Source organism: Dipodomys spectabilis, unplaced genomic scaffold, assembly GCF_019054845.1.
Source record: "Dipodomys spectabilis isolate Male_0828 unplaced genomic scaffold, ASM1905484v1 ptg000069l, whole genome shotgun sequence".
In the NCBI taxonomy this organism is placed as follows: Eukaryota; Metazoa; Chordata; class Mammalia; order Rodentia; family Heteromyidae; genus Dipodomys; species Dipodomys spectabilis.
This window is the reverse complement of record NW_024870746.1, coordinates 5,290,408-5,311,819: the sequence shown is the minus strand read 5'-3', so window position 1 is coordinate 5,311,819 and position 21,412 is coordinate 5,290,408. Positions and strand designations below refer to the sequence as shown.

General features: G+C 45.6%; 1 protein-coding gene across 2 annotated transcripts; it reads left to right on the top strand.

Annotated features, from left to right (window-relative positions):
- The first annotated feature begins 474 nt into the window (after nt 1–474).
- Nucleotides 475–20,873, top strand: Slc25a44 (solute carrier family 25 member 44). 2 transcript variants are annotated; one of them, XM_042681569.1, is made up of 5 exons: nt 544–631; nt 4,858–4,923; nt 5,944–6,581; nt 17,406–17,533; nt 19,480–20,873. In XM_042681569.1, exons 3-5 carry the CDS (start codon nt 5,957–5,959, stop codon nt 19,669–19,671), a joined length of 945 nt encoding a protein of 314 aa, XP_042537503.1. In that variant the 5' UTR covers nt 544–631; nt 4,858–4,923; nt 5,944–5,956; the 3' UTR covers nt 19,672–20,873. The 2 variants fall into 2 exon arrangements, with proteins under 2 accessions (XP_042537504.1, XP_042537503.1); XM_042681570.1 differs by lacking the exon at nt 4,858–4,923 and having other exon boundaries at nt 475–631.
- Nucleotides 20,874–21,412: the final 539 nt, after the last annotated feature.

Genomic DNA, 21,412 nt, shown 5'->3' with positions numbered 1-21,412 from the left:
TGAGGATCCTTTCTGAAAGCCAACTGAGGCAGGAAAATCTAGGAGATTCATTCTGGTCAACCACCAAAAAGCTGGAAGTGGGGCTTGGTAGTACTGTTAGGACGCTATCCCTGAGCAAAGAAAAGGTCAAAGACAGTGCCCCGAGTTCAAAGACCACCACGAAAAATAAAGATTGGCTCTTAGCACAAATATTCAAACACAAGGTCACCTATTAAAAGCCGGAGTTTCACGTTACTTCAAAAAGTGCTGGGTAAATCCGTGTCCACAAATTAGAAACAGCTCAGAAGCTCACGCATGCTCCCCAGAGAGTGAGGCTTAAGAAGGCGTGGTTACTGCCCTAATCCAAGATGGCCATCCGATCCGCCTATCATCGCTTCAATAACGGGGAAGGCTGGACGACTCAGAACACCATTGGTTGAATTACTCCAAGCCAATTCTCACCCCTTGAGGGGCGGGAATGACAGCGTCCTATTTTCCGGTTCCGGCAGCACTGGCATCTCTGGCGAGATGGAGGAAGATGCGACCCGAAGCCGGCTGTCGCCTGGAATGGAGGGTGTACCAGGAGCTGCGGCCTAGAAGTTTCGGCTTGGAGTTCTCCTCAGACTCAGTGGAACCTCCTGGGTCTGAGAAGGTAAGGAACCTATAGCTGTGTCATATTAGCCAAGGGTATTTGAAGCCTGTAATGCCTCTCAACACTCGGACTTGTCAAGGAGGCAGCGGACGTCTGCGGGGTTGCGGTGCCTGTAGTTTTGGAAATGAAGGACAGGTCTGGCAAGACATCTTTTCCTGGCAGAGGAGCATGAGATTTGCTGACAGCGACAGAAGCACAGTTAGGGGCTTCTTCGAGGACCCAGAGGAATCCGCGCGGGTGCCAGATTGGAGCTACATAAAGGAGGGTGTCACGTGGAGAGGATTGGGATGTGTCTGTGATGAGAGATCACGTGGATACCTGTGGAAAACCAGGGAAAGCTGGGTGGGAATCTCACCATATCGGAGGGAGATTAAAGGAAGGGTCGGAGACATCACTGGGACTAGCTTAGGGCACTATATACACAGTAGGACAGTTGGGCAAACATGCATATATATTCCTGTTCATATGGATTAAGCTCCTAGGATGCAGAGCCTTGATCCGGATGAGGTAAGGAGGATAGAATAGAGGATACTGTTATTCCCTCTTCCATCTGAGAAGTAGGGACCCGTGAATGTCTCTTCAGGAGTTGGATAAGGTGATTTGATTTGGTAGGAGTGTTTGAAGTGGAGGGGGGGGGGGGCGCGGGGAGAGAATGTTCATCATTGTGCCCAGTTCTAGGGACAAGTGAGTATGCAGTTAGGCAACTCCTGATCTAGTCAGAATGGTCCTGGAGTTCTAGAATAGTTATAAAGTTATAATACAGATAATCCTTATAGTTAAAACAGTGCTTTTTTCATATGCATATAAATCACCTAGAGATCTTGTTAAATTGTCAACTCTTATTAACAAGTCTAAAGTGCAGCCTGAAATTCTATTTTCCTTCCTTCCTTCCTTCCTTCCTTCCTTCCTTCCTTCCTTCCTTCCTTCCTTCCTTCCTTCCTTCCTTCTTTCAGTAGTAGGCTCCACCTCTGACATTTCATTTGAAAAATTCAGGATAATATGCTTTTGGGGCCTCTGTTCAGTCTTCACAGGAAGCACTTAAGCATTTGTGCCTAAGCAGCATAAAAAGTGGGAGAAGCCGGGCGCCGGTGGCTCACGCCTGTAATCCTAGCTACTCAGGAAGCTGAGATCTGAGGATCACTCTTCAAAGCCAGCCCAGGCAGGAAAATTTGTGAGACTCTCATCTCCAATTAACCACCAGAAAACTGGAAGTGGCGCTGTGGCTCAAGTGGTAGAGTAAAAAGTGGGAGAAAAGCTAGAATTGTAGCTGTGAATTGTAGCCTGAAAAAGGCCCCAGAAAGAGGGAGAAGTGAATGCTGAAGGAAGTTTGCACACACTTTTCTAGATAGAGGACTTTCTAGAGGGTAAAACAAGATGAACTGGTTTCAGTATTTCAGGAGGAAGTTTGGAAGCTATATGACAACAAAACAGGTTGAGATCCCACTTTATGGAAGCAACCTCCCCCTTTCAAAGGAACAGAGGGGTAGGTTCTACAACCTTTTACCCTTCTCACTAGTGGCTTTTTTAAAATTTTTGGTTGGTCGTGGGGCTTGAACTCTGGGCCTGGGTACTGTCCCTGAGCTCTTCAGCTCAAGGCTAGTGCTCCACCACTTGAACCACAGCTCTACTTCCAGTTTTCTGGTGGTTAATTGGAGATAATAGTCTCATGGACTTTCCTGCCTGGGCTAGCTTTGAACCACGATCCTCAGAGTAGCTAGGATTACAGCCACTAGCACTCGGCTTAATGGCTTATTGTTTTTGTTTGTTTGTTTGGTGTTTTTATTTTTGTCAGTCCTGGGGCTGAACTCATGGCCTGGGCACTGTTCCTGAGCCTGTCTTTGCTCAAGGTTAGCACTCTAAGATTTGAGCTACAGCGCCACCTCTAGCTCTTTCTGTTTATGTGGTACTTTGGAATTGAACCTAGGGCTTCATGTATGCTAGGCAAACACTCTACCACTAAGCCATATTCCCAGGCGAGTGACTTATTTTTGGAGATGTGACCCTTAATGGTTTCTTCTGGTATCCTAACAAGAGGAGTTATCTATTTTACAGAATCCTTGCTACCTTTTGGGAATTTTAAATATAGACTGGCACATGTGAGAGATGGAGACAGGTGCAGAAAGAGAGCAATGAGTTTTTCATTAGGAGATGCTGGTTCAGCCTGAAAAGCTGAGAAGATACCCATGAAAACCATGACCTAACTGAGCATTGGTAGCTCATGTCTGTAAATCATAGTTACTCAGGAAGCTGAGAGCTGATGAGGATTGTGGTTCAGAGCCAGTCCCAGCAGGAAAGTCTCCAGTTAACTATCAAAAAGGACAGAAATGAAGTTGTAGCTTGGTTGGTACAACACTGTCCTTGAGCACAAAAGTTCAGGGACAGTGCCCAGGCCCTGAGTTCAAGCTGCAGGACTGGCACATGGACCCCCCCCCCCCCCCCCCCGTACATACACACAATGACCTACCTAGAACAGAATCCTATGTGGCTATGCCCTTCTGCCCTGAATTGCATGCAGTTCACACATGCCCAGCTGGAATCCTGCCTGCTTGAGCCTCACTGAATTTGTCCTGTGGTGACAACATGCCAGCCCAGCCACTCAGAGTCACTCCACAAGCACATTAGTGTAGCATAGGCAACCCTTTACTTTCTTTGAAATAAGGCTGAGGGAAGTCCAAGGGCATCTGCATGGCTAGCAGCTATGCTTAACCCCTGGGTGACATACAATTATGAAAGTTATGAAAGCCTTCCACTGGTAGGAATGGCTTGGTTTCCAGTTTAACAAAATAATTTGTATTGGACTCTTCAACTCCCATAGGGCAGAAGGCATGACTGAGTGGAAAAGTTTTGGCTTCGATCTGGCCTCTGCCACTGACCAGCTGCATGATTTTGGAGCTGTAACATTTAACCTATCTGGCCTCATTTATCAGAGGTGTTTATGCTCGGGTTAAGTTATAAGGATTGCATGAGGCAGTGGGTATTAGGTAAATCTATATATCCTCACTTCTCAGTAGTGTTGGAAATATGACTTTGATACTCTGATTCTAAACACCTTGTGGGGAGGAGGGACAGTGACCACCTCCTTTTGAAGGGTTCAGAGAAGATTGCCCTACTGGTCTTTCTGGGTATCTCGTGCTGAGGCTGGGAGCCACTTTTGCCCACAGCAATGACATATCCATGTTCCAGAAGTTCTCTTGCCTGTAAACTCTACCTCCTGCTCATTTTCCACAGTCTAGATTTTCCATTCTAGCAAACCCAGTTGACTGTTTTCTCATTTCTAAGCCACTTTTCTCCGCTTTTCATTGTTTGCATGTATTCCTCCTCCATTCAAATTGCTTTGTCCTCCAAGGCTGCATGTATAATTAATTCCATGTGCCTGCCCCATCCATAACTCAGCTGTTAAGTATTCAGTTTGTACTATGGGCAGTCTACCACTTCAGCCATACCTCTACTTCTGGCTTTTTTTGTTATTGTTGGTGTGGGGCTTGAACTCTGGGCCTGGGTGCTGTCCCTCAGCTCTTGAGCTCAAGGCGAGTGCTCTACCACTTGAGCCACAGTACCACTTCCTGGGCAGTCTATACTTTAATGAAATTGATACAGACCAACTTAGGGATTCCTGTCCAAAAAGCCAACTTTCATTCCCTGCTGACTTGCTCAGTAAACCAAGAACAGTTACCTTGTAACAAAGGCTCTATGAACTTAAATTGGGACTTGGGGTTGAGGAAAGTAGTTGGGGATAGACTATAATCAGACATATGCTAAAAGATTTGCCACAGAAATTGCTTTTGTATCTTTTTTTTTTTTTTGGGGGGGGGGTGGTCTGGCCGTGGGACCTGAACTCTGGGCCTGGGCGCTGTCCCTCAGCTCTTCAGCTCAAGGCTAGTGCTCTACCACTTGAACCACAGTGACACTTCTGGCTTTTTTCTGCTTATGTGGTGCTGAGGAATCGAACCCAGGGCCTCAGGCATGCAAGGCAAGCGCTCTACCACTGAGCCACCTTCCCAGCCCCAGAAATTGCTTTTGTGTAGAGTTGTCCCTGTGCTGGGGCCATGTCCTTTAAAAGCCCTAAGGGGTTTTTCTCAAAGCCTGGGAACCCTGCCTTCTTCTCTCTTTCCCTGTCGGTTAAAATTTCCAATATCCCACAGAACAAGGGGAGGCTACACTGGAGCACATAGCATTACCACCAAGTGTATTTCTAACGTGATATCATTTCACATTTCTTAACTTAGGAGCTCCTGTGTTGTAGCTCAGCCTGACTTGAACTTGCCATCCTCCTGCCTCAGCTATGAATAAAGGTGTGTGCCAATTCTAGGCAATGGATAAACATAACATGTGTAATACATTAACATTAATTTTCCCTTTTTTCTTTCCCCCTGTATATTTCAAATCTGTTTCCCAGAGAGATCCCTTGTATCCTTGAACAGACTATGACGTTTTAAAGGGCAGAATGTGTCTTCTGTATCACTTCTCACCTTCATTCTCAAGGACCGAGCTTGTAGTTGTTTGCTTAGAGTTGAGAGCCTTGGGTCAGACATGTGATCCACCCTATAGCAAATTCTCCAGACTCTTCAGGGAAACTCTCAGGTGGATCTTTTCACTTTCTACAGTGAATTATCTAATAACCAAAGAGGACTCTGATCTTTGTCCTGTTCCTGACTTTACCACTGCTTTCACTGGAGGATGGTGGGGGTGGCGGTGGCAATTGGAGGAGTGCCTTGTACTCCTCCCCACGTCTCGAATGCAGATTGGAGAGAATGTACAGTGCAATGAGTGTGGGTTGGGAGCTCGGAGTAGCATTGGAAACCATACGTAAAATAAAATGCCTCGGGTAGTAAATAATAGTAAAGGGGCCCTGCTGAAGACAAAAGCCCAAAAGTTGTGCCCCCTCTGGAACCTAAGAGCATCAGAACTACAGCCCTCCCTTTCAGCCCACTTGTGGTGGTACATCCTTCCAGGTAGTTGATTTGCTTATAGCATCCTGAGCTCTGCCTTGATAAGCCAGATAAGGAGAGTGATCCCTTCTGGGACAGTGACACCATGGCCCAAGCAGAGACAGAGTTCAGGATCCTGTAAGCTAGGGTTGGGAGCTCAGATGAATGGAGTCACCAAAGTTACTGTGGTGAGGAATGATTTCTGGAAGAGTGGATCTGAATTGTAAAGGACTAGGCAAAGACACAGAATAGGGCAGAAGGGTTCTTGATCTGTGATGGACAGAGCCAGGCTAACTCAGAAGGGATCTTCAGGCCTAGTCAGGACACAAAGATACAAAGTTCTTACCTTCTTCCTCACATCCCTCCACTCTGCTCAAATCCCAGGTCTTCAGGCACAATGGAGGACAAGCGCAACATCCAAATCATTGAGTGGGAACATCTGGACAAGAAGAAGTTCTATGTGTTTGGTGTGGCAATGACAATGATGATCCGTGTTAGTGTGTACCCATTCACCCTCATTCGCACCCGGCTGCAGGTTCAGAAGGGCAAGAGCCTCTACCATGGGACCTTTGATGCCTTCATCAAGATCCTTCGTGCAGATGGCGTGACAGGCCTATATCGGGGGTTCCTGGTCAATACCTTCACACTTATCTCCGGCCAATGTTATGTTACTACCTATGAGCTCACTCGAAAATTTGTGTCTGACTATAGCCAGAGCAACACAGTCAAATCACTCGTGGCTGGTGGCTCAGCTTCCTTGGTGGCCCAGAGCATCACCGTGCCCATTGATGTAGTCTCCCAGCACCTGATGATGCAGCGCAAGGGTGAAAAACTAGGCCGCTTCCAGGTGCGTGGGAACCCAAAGGGACAAGGGGTTATTGCTTTTGGCCAAACTAAAGACATCATCAGGCAGATCCTGCGGGCTGATGGGCTTCGAGGCTTCTACCGAGGCTATGTGGCATCACTGCTTACCTATATCCCAAACAGTGCCGTCTGGTGGCCCTTTTATCACTTCTATGCAGGTAAGCAGGAGCATCAGCAGCAGTACTGAGGTTGCTGAAATACTGGTGCTCTGGGCATGTTGGAATGGAAGTGAGATTTAATGGGGGAATGGACCACTCAGTAAACATTGAATTCAAAGGAGAATAAGACATGGTTCTTGCCTTTGAGAAGCTTATATAGTGAAGAGGATCAGAACAGTGAGTAGATAAATACAGGAAAAGGGTATACTATATATGCACTGGAATCAACGTGCCTTAGCAGGATATTGGTAGAGAATAAGAAAGTAAGGAAGACTCTAAGGAATGGAATATTTAGGGCTTTAAGATAAAATTGATGAATAATGGTGAACGTTTAAAAAGTTTTTATTGTTATTATAAAGGTAATATAGCCAGACGCTGGTGGCTTACACCTATAATCCTAGCTACTTAGGAAGCTGAGCTCTGAGTATCACTGTTTAAAGCCAGCCTGGGCAGGAAAGTCTGTGAGACTCTTATCTCCAATTAACCACCAGAAAACTGGAAGTGGCACTGTGGCTTAAGTGGTAGAGCTCTTGCTTTGAGCTGAAGAGCTGAGGGACAGCGTCCAGGCCCAGAGTTAAAGCACCACAACCAACCAAAAATTAAAATAAAAAATAAAGGTTATTTACAGTTGGGTTGCAGTTAGGTAAGTCAGCAAAAGAGTATATTTCTTTTTTTCTTTTTCACCAGTCCTGGGGCTTGAACTCAGGGCCTAGGCGCTGTTCCCTGAGCTGCTTTTGCTCAAGGCTAGCACTCTACCACTTGAGCCATAGAGCCCCTTCCAGCTTTTTCTGCTGCTGTGGTACTAAGGAATTGAGCCCAGGGCTTCATTCATGCTAGGCAAGCACTGTACCACTGAACCACATTCCCAGTCCACTAAAGAATATATTCCTGGGGCTGGGAAGTTGGCTCAGTGGTAGAGCACTTGCCTTGCATGCCTGAGGCCCTGGGTTCGATTCCTCAGCACCACATAAGCAAAAAGAAAAAAGCCAGAAGTGGCGCTGTGGCTCAAGTGGTAGAGCACTAGCCTTGAGCTGAAGAGCTGAGGGACAGTGCTCAGGCCCAGAGTTCAGGCCCCATAACCGGACCAAAAAAAAAGAATATATTTCTTTTTGGACACTGTCACCTCTTCCCTCACACTCTCACAGTTTTTCCAGTGATCTTTTTTTTTTTTTTTTTTTTTGTCAGTTATGGGACTTGAACTCTGGGCCTGAGTGCTGTCCCTGCACTCTTCAGCTCAAGGCGAGCGTTCTACCACTTGAGCTACAGCGCCACTTCTGGTTTTCTAGTGGTTTATTGGAGGTAAGAGTTTCATGGACTTTCCTGCCTAGGCTGGCTTTGAACCATGATCCTCAGATCTCAGCCTCCTGAGTAGCTAGGATTACAGGCGTGAGCCACTGGTGCCCAGCTTCTAGTGAGCTTTTTTTTTTTTTTTTTTTTTTTTTTGGGTCCGTTCGTGGGGCCTGAACTCTGGGCCTGAGCGCTGTCCCTCAGGTCTTCAGCTCAAGGCTAGCGCTCTACCACTTGAGCCACAGCGCCACTTCCGGCTTTTTTTCTTTTTGCTTATGTGGTGCTGAGGAATCGAACCCAGGGCCTCAGGCATGCAAGGCAAGCGCTCTACCACTGAGCCAACTTCCCAGCCCTCTAGTGAGCTTTTTTGAGTTAGCTATTTTTCATTAGCATTGTTAAACTCAAATTGTGAATTAGTTGGGTGCTATTGGCTCACACATGCAATCCAGGAGGCTTAAGATCTGAGGAATGTAGTTTGAAACCAGCCTGAGCAGGAAAGTCTGTAAGACTCTACCTCCAATTAACTACTCAGAAAAAGGCAGAAGTGGTACTGTGGCTCAAGTGGTAGATTGTGAGACTTGAGCACGAATTGGCTCAGGGATAACATCCAGGCTTAGAGTTCAAGCCTCAAGACCAGTAAAAAAAAAAAAAAGTGGGCCGAGTGCGGGTCGCTCACACCTGTGATCCTAGCTACTCAGGAGGCTGAGATCTCAGGATCGAGGTTCAAAGCCAGACTAGCAGGAAAGTCGGTGAGACTCTTATCTCCAATAAACCACTAGAAAACCAGAAGTGACACCGTAGCTCAAGTGGTAGAGCGCTCGCCTTGAGCTGAAGAGCTGAGGGACAGTGCCCAAGCCTAGAGTTCAAGTCCCATGACTGACAAAAAAAAAAAAAAAAAGTGATATAGGTGGGCCCTGGTGACTCATGCCTGTAATTTTAGCTACCCAGGAGGCTGAGATAAGAGGATTGTGGTTTGAAGTTAACCAGAGCAGGAAAGTCTGTAAAACTCTTCTCTTAAGTTAACTACCCAAAAAGTCAAAAGTAGAGTTGTGGCTCAAATAGTGAAGTAGTAGCCTTGAGCACAAAAGCTCAGGGGTGGTTCCCAGGCCCTGAGTTCAAGTCTCAGGACTGGCATACACACATAAAATAATGTAATGTAAACTAGAACCTCCAGCTAGGTGATGGTGTTCAAGCCTATAATCCTTCCTACTCAGGAGGCTGAGATCTGAGGATCGCGGTTCAAAGCCAGCCTGGGCAGGAATGTCTGTGAAACTCTTATCTCTAATAAACCACCAGAAAACCGGGAGTGGCATTGTAGCGCAAGCGGTGAGCACTAGCCTTGAGCTGAAGAGTTGAGGGAAAGAGCCCAGGCCCCAGAGTTCAAGGCCCACGACCGACAAAAAAAAAAATCTCAGGGGCAGCACCACGACCCTGAGTTCAGTCCCAAGGACCTCCAAAAAATAAGCTAGAGCATCCTCATTCCTATAATGTAGTAGCTTTGTTGATTAGATATTCTACCCCTTTAATATTTTCCAAAATGAGATCACTAGGTCAAAAGGAATCTATTTTCCCCCTTCTCTCCTTCCTTTCTTTTCTATCTCCCTCCCTCCCTTTCTTCAGTTTGAACTCAGAGTCTGGATGCTGTCCCCCTCACTTTCACTCAGGGATAGCATTTGAACCACACCTTCACTTCTGGCTTTTTGGTGGTTAATTTGAGATAAAGAGTCTCATGGATATTCGTACCCCGGCTGGCTTGGAACACTGTCTCAGCTTCCTAAGTGGCTAGGATTATAGGCTACTAGTATACAGCAAAAGATAATACTCTTTTTTGCAGGGGGGGGGGAAGGGGGAGGGGGGAGGGGGGGAGGATCAGTCATGGGCCTTGAACTCTGGGCCTGGGTGCTTTCCCTGATCTCTTCAGCTCAAGGCTACCACTTGAGCCACAGTGCCACTTCTGTTTTTCTGGTGGTTAATTGGAGGTAAGAGTCTCATGGCCTTTCCTGCATGGGATGGCTTTAAACCTTGATCCTCAGATGTCAGCCTCCTGAATAGCTAGGATAATAGGTGTAAGCCACCGGCACTCAGCCTATTTTTGATGAAATTCGATATGTAGCCCAGCCTGGCATCAAATTATGATTTTCTTGCTTCAGCCTCCCCAGTGCTGGGATTATAGGTATGTACTTGCCATACCAAGCTTATGTCTATATTTCTATGGTGTGTGTGTTGGTACTGGAGCTTGCTTTTTTTCTTTTCTTTTTTGCCTGGGCACTGTCCTTCATCTCTTCAGCTCAAGGCTAGAGCTCTACCACTTGAGCCACAGTGCTACTTCCGGCCTTTTCTGTTTATATGGTGCTAAGAAATCGAACCCAGGGTCTCATCCATGCAAGGCAAGCACTCTACCACTGAGCCACCTTCCCAGCCCTGTTACTGGAGCTTGAACTCAGAGCCTTAAACTTTCTCTCAGCTTGTTTGCTTAACACTGGCATTCTACCACTTGAGTCCCACTTTCAATATGGCATTTTGATGGTTAATTGGATATAGAGTCTTGAAGAGTTTTCTGCCCAGGCAGGCTTTGAACCATGGTCCTATAGATTTCAGTCTTCTAAGTAACAAGAATTACATACAGACTTGAGCCATCAGTACTTGGTTTGCATCTGAGATTTTATTTATTTTGTCTTGTCGGTTGTGGGGCTTGAACTCTGGGCTTGGGCACTGTCCCTGCACTCTTTAGCTCAAGGCGAGCACTTTACCCCTTGAGCCACAGCACCACTTCCGATTTTCTAATGGTTTATTGGAGGTAAGAGTCTCACGAACTTTCCTGCTCAGACTGGCTTTGAACCATGATCCTCAGATCTCAGCCTCCTGAGTAGCTAGGATTACAGGTGTGAGCCACCAGCACCCAGCTTTGCATCTGAGATTTTTATGCAGCTAAATATTCATCCCAAGCTGGTTCCTCTGACTTACTTTCAGCTGTCAGTGTAGCCTTATTTTTCTGCAGATTGCTAAGATTGAAGCTCTAGTAACTGTTCTTCTTTATCCCATGGCTAGTCCTAGGGATTAGAATATTTCTTACAACTGCTTCTCCATTCCTACTGCCTTTTCTGAAAATCATATTTATATCACCATCTTCCTGACCTTTGTACCAGCTTTCTAGCTATTCTAAGTTCTCTTCTTCTCCATGTATTTCATATGTCCCTCGTAGATTGATCTTTTGTGTTTGTGCTGGTCCTAGGGCTTGAATTCAGGGTCTTTGAATTTACTGTCTTTGAGTTTTTGTACTCAAGATAGTACTCTACCACTTCAGCCACAGCTCCACTTCTGGCTTTTTTGGTGGTTAACTGGAGATGAGAGTCTCACAGACTTTACTGCCTAGCCTGGCTTTGGACCCTGATCCTCAGATCTTAGCCTCCTGAATAAACTAGAATTACAGACATGAGCTACCAGTGCCTGGCTGTATCACTCCTTTAAACCTGAATTTGTGTATATAGTTCAGTAGTAGAGCTTGTCCGGGATATCTTTTCTCCTATTCTTTTTTTTTTTTTTTTTTGGGGGGGGGGTCCGGTCATGGGGCCTGAACGCTGGGCCTGGGTGCTGTCCCTCAGCTCTTCAGCTCAAGGCCAGTGCTCTACCACTTGAGCCACAGCACCACTTCTGGCTTTTTTCTTTTTGCTTATGTGGTGCTGAGGAATTGAACCCAGGGCCTCATGCATGCAAAGCAAGCGCTCTACCACTGAGCCACCTTCCCAGCCCCTCTCCTATTCTTTGTGTGGCTGGTTCCTTTCATGTCTCAAGCTTCTTCTATTCATTATCGCCTTTACAAAAATAACGCCTTTGCTCTATTAGAAAGCATGTTTTCTCTGCTTTCTATTTTTGTACCTTGTCTTAATTTACAATTATTTTTACCCCCAACTCAGGGGCTCCAACTCAGGGCCTGTGTGCTGTCCCTGAGCTCTTTTTTTTTTCTGTCATGGGACCTGAACTCTGAGCCTGGGCACCATCTCTCAGCTCTTCAGCTCAAGGCTAAGGCTAGCATTCTACCACTTGAGCCACAGCACCACTTTCGGATTTTTCTGCTTATGTGGTGCTAAGGTATCGAACCCAAGGCCTCATGCATGCGAAGCAAGCACTGTACCACTGAGCCACCTTCCCATCCCCCCCTCTTTTTTTTTGCCAGTCCTGGGACTTGAACTCAGGGCCTAGGTACTGCCCCTGAGCTTCTCTTGCTCATGGCTAGCACTCTACCACTTGAACCACAATGCCACTTCTGACCTTTTATGTTAATGTGGCACTGAGGAATCAAACCCAGGGCTTCATACTTGCAAGGCAAGCACTCTACCACTAAGCCACCTTCCCAGCCCTTTCCAGCTTTTTAGACTGCATGCCTAATGAAGCATTTCTGTTTTTTTAATTAATTAATTAAAATTTTTTTTGAAGTGCTGGGGTTCAAACACAGTGTCTTGGATAGGCAAGCACTCTTCTAGTGAGCTATATACCCAGATCATTTTTGTTGATTTTGAGACAGGATCTAAAAAATATACCCCATCTTGCCATAAACCTGGTGATCGATCTTCCTACCCCCGCCTCTGGAGTACTGGGATTATAGGTGTGTACCACCATGCCCTGCTTGTTTCTTAGTTTTGTTGTCTTTTTTCTTTTCTTTTCTTTTCTTTTTTTCGGTAGTGGGGCTTAGGACATGAGTTTTTTTTCCCCCTCAAGGTTAGCACTCTACCACTTTGAGCCACAGCACCATTCCCAGTTTTCTGAGAATTAGTTGGAGATAAGTCTCACAGATTTTTCTGCCCCGGCTGGCTTCAAACCATGATCTTCAGATCTCAGCATTCTGAATAGCTAAAATTACAGGCATGAGCCACTAGGCTCCCACGTTTCTCAGGGGTTTTTTTTTGTTGTTTTATATTGTTTTTGTTTTGTTTTTTGGTTGTGGGGCTTGAACTCTAGGCCTGGGCTCTGTCCCTCAGCTCTTCAGCTCAATGCTAGCACTCTACCACTTCAGCCACAGTGCCATTTCTGGTGGTTTATTGGAGATTAGAGTTTCAGGACTTTCCTGCCCCGGCTGGCTTTGAACCATGATCCTCAGATCTCAGCCTCTTGAGTAACTAGGATTACAGGCGTGAGCTTGTCTTGTTTCTCAGTTTTATGAATAGTATTTATCACACTGCTTAGCATCTAGTAAATATTAAGTCAGTATTTGTACAAAGTCAGAAGGGACTTAAACTAAGTTGGCATGGGTTTATCTTTTGCCTTGTAGATAATGGGTACTCAGTAAACATTTGTTGAATGAGTAATAAAGGAAAGACATGGACTCTTTTTCCTACCATTTTGACAGTGCCTTGCTATGCAGCCCAGGCTGGGCTCAAACTTGTCATCACGCCTATACCTCCCAAGTGCTAAGATTACAGATAATGAATTACCGTACCTGACAAGACTTACCCTTGCCTTTGTGTTTTCATCTTTTCTGTAAGCCAAAGAAAAGTGATGCTGTGTATAATTAGGATCTGAATAAGGCAAGTGCACACCAGTCCAAGGAGGCAGCAATGCTAGGCCTGATGTGCATTCTAATGATTATAAAATGTTTTCTTAGTAGGAGAAACAAGATACCAAGGAGCCCAGCCACTAGTTTACTTTGTTTCTGTTTGCACACTGACTGAGGAGGAAAGCTGTTAGAAACTGGAGAAGAGGTGGTTCTACTAGAGCTGAAGTAATTCTTCTTTGCCAGCTGGAACTTTGAAGCCTGATTTCTCCCTGCCAACCCACTCCCCTACTTCAAACAATCACCAAAATTAGGCACATGAGACAAAAAATTGTTGAAGGAATGGTGACTGGCTATAGAGAAAACTGAGAGGGAATCTTTGAAATTATGAGTCTTTGTTTTCTTCCAGTACTGGGGTTTGAAAAGCCTCTACCTTGCTGGTCAGATATGGCTACCACTTAGGCCACTCTTCTAATCCCTGAATCAGTTTTACATCCCAATTTACTCAAAGTCAAGCCTAAATCCTTATAATGGTCTCAGGCCCTCAATGGCTTACCTTTTGGATCTCACTTAGCATTATTGTTCTGCTCCAAGGTACTGGATTTGCTGTCCCTAGAACACTTGAGGTGTGCTCAAGTATCTTCAGGACCTTTGTATGGGACCCTGTACTTGGAAAGTTCTTTCCATAGATCTATAGGACTTAGACTTCTACCTTCAGGTCTTTGCCTAAACTTGACTTCCTTGGAAAGGACTTCCATGACTACCTTGTAGTCTCACTGTGGGATTACTTTCCATTTTACTTTTATTAGCATACATTAATTTATACAAGGCAAGTTTCATTATTACATTTCCACACATGTATACAATGTATTCTAATCAGTCTTATCCCTTCTTACTCTCCCTTACCCCACTCCCCTTCTTAAAACAATTTCAACAGGTTTCATTGTTTCATTTTCCTTTCTTTTTTTCTTTCTTTCTTTCTTTTTTTTGGGTCAGTTATGGAGCTTCTAGGCCTTGGCACAGTCCCTGAGCTTTGCAGCTCAAGGCAAGCGCTCTACCACTTAAGCCACAGTGCCACTTGAGGTTTTTTCTTGTGGTTAATTGAAGATGACTCTCCTGGACTTTCTTTGCCTGGGCTGGCTTTGAACCATGGTCCCCAGGTCTCAGCCTCCTGAGTTGCTAGGATTATAGGCGTGAGCCACTGGCGCCTGGCTCATTGTTTCATTTTCATACATGCAATAAACTACATCTGACATATTCATCCTCATCCATCCTCTACATTAGCCACCCTGCTCCACCTCCTCAATAGATCTGGTTTTGCTTTCCTGTCACTTACTTAAGTGTGTAAAGCACCCAGTGGTTTCACTGTGGTATTTCAGATGTGTATGTGCAGAATGATCCTTTTCTATTGCTTCATCACCAAGACTTTCAACCTTAAAACGAGTTTTTTTTTTTATAACAACATTCACATATTGCCAGGCACTGGTAGCTCATGCCTATAATCCTAACTACTCAGTAGGCTGAGATCACTCAAGGCTGGTGCTCCACTACTTGACCCACACTTCTGCTTTTGGCTTTTTGCTTGTTAACTGGAGATGATTCTTGTCCAGGCTGGCTTCTAACTGAGATCTTCATCTCTTATAGACATGAGCCACTGGTACTTGACAATCTCAAGACTTTTTTTTTTTTTTTTTGGTCGGTTGTGGGGCCTGAACTTCTGGGCCTAGGCGCTGTCCCTGAGCTCTTCAGTTCAAGGCTAGCGCTCTATCTCTTGAGCCACAGTGCCACTGCCAGCTTTTTCTGCTTATGTGGTGCTAAGGAATTGAACCAGGGCCTCATGCATGCAAGGCAAGCACTCCTCCACTGAACCATCTTCTCAGCCCCTCTCAAGACTTTTATCTCCAATTAGCCACCAAAATATCAGAAGTAGAAGTGTGGCTCAAATAATAAAACATTAGTCATTAGGGCATTGGTGGCTCATACCTCCAATCGTAGCTAAGATCTGATGGTCATGGTTCAGAGTCAATTGGGCCAGGAAAGTCTGAGACTTTTTTTTTTGCCAGTCATGGGGCCTGAACTCGGCCTGGGCGCTGTACCTCAGCTCTTCAGCTCAAGACTAGCGCTCTACCACTTGAGCCACAGCGCCACTTCTGGCTTTTTCTGCTTATATGGTGCTGAGGAATCGAACCGAGGGGCTCACGCATGCAAGGCAAGTACTTTACCACTGAGCCACTTTCCCAGCCCCCGTGAGACTCTTCTCCAATTACCCACCAGAAAACTGGAAGTGGAGCTATGGCTCAAAGTGGTACAGCACTAGCCTTGAACAAAAGCTCAGAGACAACATTCATGCTCTGAGTTCAAGTCCTATGACTGACCAAAAAAAAAAAAAATTAGCCATTATCAAAAACATCAAGTGAAAGCTGGGCGCCAGTGGCTCACGCCTGTAATCCTAGCTGCTCAGGAGGCTGAGATCTGAGGATCACAGTTCAAAGCCAGCCCAGACAAGGTAAGTCCATGAGACTTATCTCCAATTAACCACCAGAAAACCAGAAGTAGAGCTGTGGCTCAAGTGGTAACGCACTTGCCTTGAGCTAAAGAGCTCAGGGACAGCACCCAGGCCCAGAGTTCAGGCCCTAGGACCAACAAAAAAAACCAAAACAACAACAAAAAAGTCAAGTAGGAGCTGGAGAACTTGACTTTAAGCCAGCACACAAAAGCAGCCATTCATATAGTCCAAAATTCACAAGATAGCCAGGTACCAGTGGCTCAGGCCTGTAATCCTAGTCACTCAGGAAGCTGAGATCTGAGGATTAAGGTTCCAAGCCAGCCCTGGGAAAGAAAGTCCAAGAGATTCTGATCTCCAGTAAACCACTCAGAAAACCCAGAAGTAGCACTGTGGCTCAAGTGGTAGAGAGCTTGTTTGAGCTGAAATGCTCAGGGACAGCACCCAGGCCCAGAGTTCAAGTCCCAGGACCCACAAATAAATAAGGGCTGGGAAGGTGGCTCAGTGGTAGAGCGCTTGCCTTGCTTGCATGAGGCCCTGGGCTCGATTCCTTAGCACCACATAAGCAGGAAAAAAAAAAAAAGCCGGAAGTGGTGCTGTGGCTCAAGTGGTAGAGTGCTAGCCTTGAGCTGAAGAGGTGAGGGACAGCACCCAGGCCCAGAGTTCAGGCCCTATGACCAGACCCAAATAAATAAATTAATTAAAAAATATATAAAAATTCACAAGATAGGCAAAAGTAGATAAAGGATCTTTATCCATCATAGTCACCCAGTTCTCTTCCACAGAGACCATCAGTATCATGGTTTTAATGGTCTTACCAGAATTATACAGCTTTGCTTTCTCTCTCTCTCCCCTTCCCTCCCTCCCCCTCTCTCCCCCTCCCTCCTTCCCTCCTTTCCTCCTTCCCTCCCCCTCTCTCTCTCTCTCTCTCTCTCTCTCTCTCTCTCTCTCTCCCTCCCTCCCTTTCTTTTCCTGTCAATCATGGGGCTTGAACTGAGGGCCTGGGTACTGACCCTGAGCTTTTTTGTTTGTTTGTTTTTTGTCAGTTGTGGGGCTGGAACTCTGGGCCTGAGCTTTTACTTTGAGCCACAGCTCCACTTTCAGTTTTCTGGTGGTTAACTGGAGATAAGAGTCTCATGGACTTTACTGTGTTGGCTGGTTTTGAGCCTGAGTCCTCAAGAGCTCAACCTCCTTAGTAGCTGGTATTACACACATGAGCTACCAGCTTCCAACAGGAATGATTTTCTATCTATTAGATCAAAGAAGTTTGCAAACAAAAAGGATTTGGAATTCCTTTCTCCAGAGGAATCTTGTCTTAAGTAACCAAGAAATCATCAAGATGACTTCTAAAAAGGGCCTGAGATGTATAATGTGAATTTTTGTTGGATGCAGGTGGAAGCAGAGAAGAGAAAGGTGTAAAGTTCCAAGGTAGTGAAGGACCAAGGGCTTGTCATTTGCAAAGGCTGATGGGTAGAAGCAACCGGCATAGTGAGGGCAGATGGGTGATTCCTCATGTCTTGAGGCATTATCTTTCCCTGGATTCCAGAGCAGCTCTCGTACCTGTGTCCTAAGGAGTGCCCTCACATTGTCTTTCAAGCCGTCTCAGGGCCCATGGCTGCAGCCACTGCCTCCATCATCACCAATCCCATGGATGTCATCCGAACTCGTGTGCAGGTAATACTGGCCTCCTCCTCCACTAGATTTCATGATCTTTAGGCCCATATTCTGTGCTCTTTGGCCCAGCCTAATCATCCAAATCCTTCCTGTGTTTACCATTCATAGAAACTAGCTGAGCACTTAGAATCTCCTTAGATTGCTTCTCTTACTCTGTCTGCTACCTTGCATGCCTATACCTATTGTATGCCCAGGCTCTAAGAATTCATACTAGTTTCCTCCTGCCTTTAGCTGGAATCCTGTTCTATAGTCTATTAACATAGGCTGGAAAACACCCTTTCCTCACTTTGCAGGTTTTTAATTATTAGAACTACTTTTTTTTTTCAGGTACAAGTATGGCTACTGCTGCCTACTTTTTTTTTTAGTTGTTTAATTTTGTTTATTATTATTATAAAGGTGATGTACAGAAGCATTATAATTACATGAGTCAGGTAATGAGTATATTCCTTTCATACAGTGTCTTCCCTCATTCCCTCAATCCCTCTCTACTATCTCTACTCATGAGTTGTATAGTTCATTTTCATCATAGTGTCCAGTGTATTAGAAGTATTAATTGTAAGTAAGTTCATAAGTCTCTGGTTTTTCCACCAGGCTGTGGGCTTTCTACAGAGAATAAGGATGACTGTTCTTGATAGGTTTTACAGTTGGTACTGTGTGTATTCAACAGATGGGTTGATAAAACTCTTGGTGGTGCTGGCTTGAAATTATAGTCTGTCAATCCATAGAATCTTTGTAATTGTGTGTAGTAGACAAAGGGTATAAAGGTTTAGGTGGAGAGCAAGAGAGATTTTAATGTCTGACTTGGGTAACTTAGAAAAAGTAGATCAAGAAAGATGTCTGGACCCAGTGTAGGTGGCTCACACCTCTAATCCTAGCTACTCAGGCTGAGAGCTGAGGAGATCGGTTTAAAGCCAACCTGGGCAGGGAAGTCTGAGTCTCTTGTCTCGAATTAACCACCAGAAAACCAGAAGTGGCACTGTGGCTCAAGTGGTAGAGTGCTTCCCTTGCGCTTCCCTGGGACAGTTCCCAGGCCCAGAGTTCAAGACCCAGGACTAGCAAAAAAGAAAAAGAATGATGTCCGGGAGGGTGGGGTCATTGCATTATGATGAAAAGAAGGGAGAAGACAAAAAAAAAAAACCTTTAACATAGGGCTGGGAAGGTGGCTCAGTGGTAGAGTGTTTGCCCTGCATGCATGAAGCCTTGGGTTTGATTCCTCAGCACCACATAAGCAGAAAAAGCAGGAAGTGGCACTGTGGCGCAAGTGGTAGAGTGCTACCCTTGAGCTGAAGAGCTCAGGGACAGCGCCTAGACCCAGAGTTCAGGCCCCATGACCAATAAGTAAGTAAATAACATAGTCTGGGGCTGGGAATGTGGCTCAGTGGTCGAGTGTACCTAGCATGCATGAAATCCTGGGTTTGATATCTCAGTACCACATAAACAGAAAAGGCTGGAAGTGGCACTGTGGCTCTAGTGATAGCGTGTTAGCCTTGAGAAAAAGAAACTCAGGGACAGGGCCTAGGCCCTGAGTTCAAGTCCCCAGGATTGGTCAAAAAAAAAAAAAAATCACAGTCTGATAGAACTGCAGAAGACTTTAGAGGGGATTGAATCTGACCTTCCTAAGAATTTCTAAGTATTATTTTCTTTGCTCAGAACAATCTCATGGCATAGCTTAGGTACTATTAGCGCTGTTTTTTATTTGATGAAACTGAGGTGGAAAAAAATAAATTACCTAGGGTTATGCTGTTAGCAAGCTGGGCAGCAGACTTCAAACCTAGCTGGTCTGGCACCAGAGAGAGTGTTTACTGAGTCACTGTGCATCTCCTTGAAGTAGATCTAGCCCTTCTGACTCCCAAGTCTATTTCTCCCCCACTTGAGCCTAAAGTAGCAGACACTAAGCAGAAATGTTATAACTGAAAACTGGCCCTTCACTGTGTTGACTCTTCCAGGTTGAAGGCAAAAGCTCTATCATCTTGACCTTCAGACAGCTGATGGCCGAAGAGGGGCCTTGGGGCCTCATGAAAGGTCTTTCAGCACGAATCATCTCAGCAACCCCCTCCACCATCGTCATTGTTGTGGGCTACGAGAGCCTCAAGAAACTCAGCCTCCGACCCGAGTTGGTGGACTCAAGACACTGGTAGCCAGTGGTGGGCAGAGAAGCCTGCTGTTTCCCACACTAATCTGGGCCAGGACAGAGCAGGAAAGATAGTGCCATCTCTTTAATGCTTCCACCACATGCCCAGCCCTGCCCTGGGATAGGTGGCCTGTCTGGAACAGGGCAGAGCTGTTGGACTGCTCTTGCTAGAAAGGAACCATGCCTGGCTCACTTGCCCTCACTATTTTTGTTTTTCCTGCTGAACTGCGCTTCTTCACTCACCCCTGTACTCAATTGTGGCCTGAAGACCCCACCCCATCCTTACCCCTACCCTGCAGGCCCATCTGGTTTCCTTTTCCATCTCTCCCTGAGGCTCCAGGAAGAGCTGTACATAGAGAGTTTGTTTCCCACCACTGACTCTTCCTAGTCAGCTTTCAGCCCCCACTAAGCTCTGCTTCATCAGGTATACTTGCTTATTTTAATTTGGAACTGAGCTGCCCTCTGGACTACTAGTACCACTTTTCCTTGCTTCTTGAGGGCAAGTTGCCTGGCACTTTTGTGCAGGGGATAGGAGCAGCAATGTTCCTGGCTCTGCAGAGCCCTCTTCCTTTCTTTGGAGGAATAACTAGGATAGGAAGAAATGTTAATACTTTGTTTTATGTGTGCATTTCATCTGTGAACCAGGCTACTGTCTTAATCCTCCTAAACACCAATCCTGCTGTCAGAGCCCACTCCTTCCAGATAAGTGGGAAAATGTGTGTAGCTTCTTCCTCAATCCCAGTTCTTTATATGTTCAGCATCCCTTCAGTGCTCCACCAGTCCTGGAAACCTTCAGGCAATATGAACTATTGTCTTTCCTAGTCCCAGATGGCTACCATGGAAGGCACAGTTCTAAGATCAAGCTGTATGAGGTACACTGGACTTTGCACACCACCCTGAAAAGTGAGGTTGAGAGTATTTGGTTTGGAAAGTGACGAGGAGTTGTATGTTCCCTACCATCTCTCCTCAAGCCAGCTGAGCCAGGACCAGGAGAGGGCAGTAGAGGTTCCCAGCCCTAGGCAGCCATGACAAACATACATACCCCAGTCACTCAGACTCAACAGCAACAGATTGTTGTCTTACAATGTGAACCTCTGAGATACCAAATGTTTGTTTTTCTTCTCTCTGGATGTGAAGAGTCGTCTCAGTCATGGTACCTTATGCTTGCAAGACAATAAAGAACAGTTTGGGAAGTCACCCAATCCAGGACCACTGCATTTACCAGCCTGATACTGCCGAGATTACCTGTTGAAGCACTCTCCTTTGGAATTAAGAGATAGTGCTCCTTCTCTGTTTAGTTCTTCCCCACCTCCATCAAGCCTGTGCTGTAGAGCTGCAGCTAATGCAATGAAAAGGGGGAAGTCAAACCCCACCTCTCTACTACATGTAGCCTGGGTGATACATTAAAACTTTTAAGCTTTTTTTTTTTTTTCCCAGTCGTGGGGCCTGAACTCTGGACCTGGGTGCTATCCCTCAGCTCTTCAGCTGAAGGCTAGTGCCCTACCACTTGAGCCACAGCACCACTTCCTACATTAAATCTTTTAAATGATCCTACCCCATAGGAAAAGTCATGGTGCCAATTTGAAAGGTGCTAGCTAGCTACCAGGCCATGAGGCCATGATATAATAGGCTGCTCCATATTTTTCCATCCTGGCCAGATCAGAATCTGGAGAGTATATTTCTCTACATGTAAGAATTCTTTAAGTATCTTTTTTTTTTTTTTTTTTTTAATTTTCCATGTTCTTCCT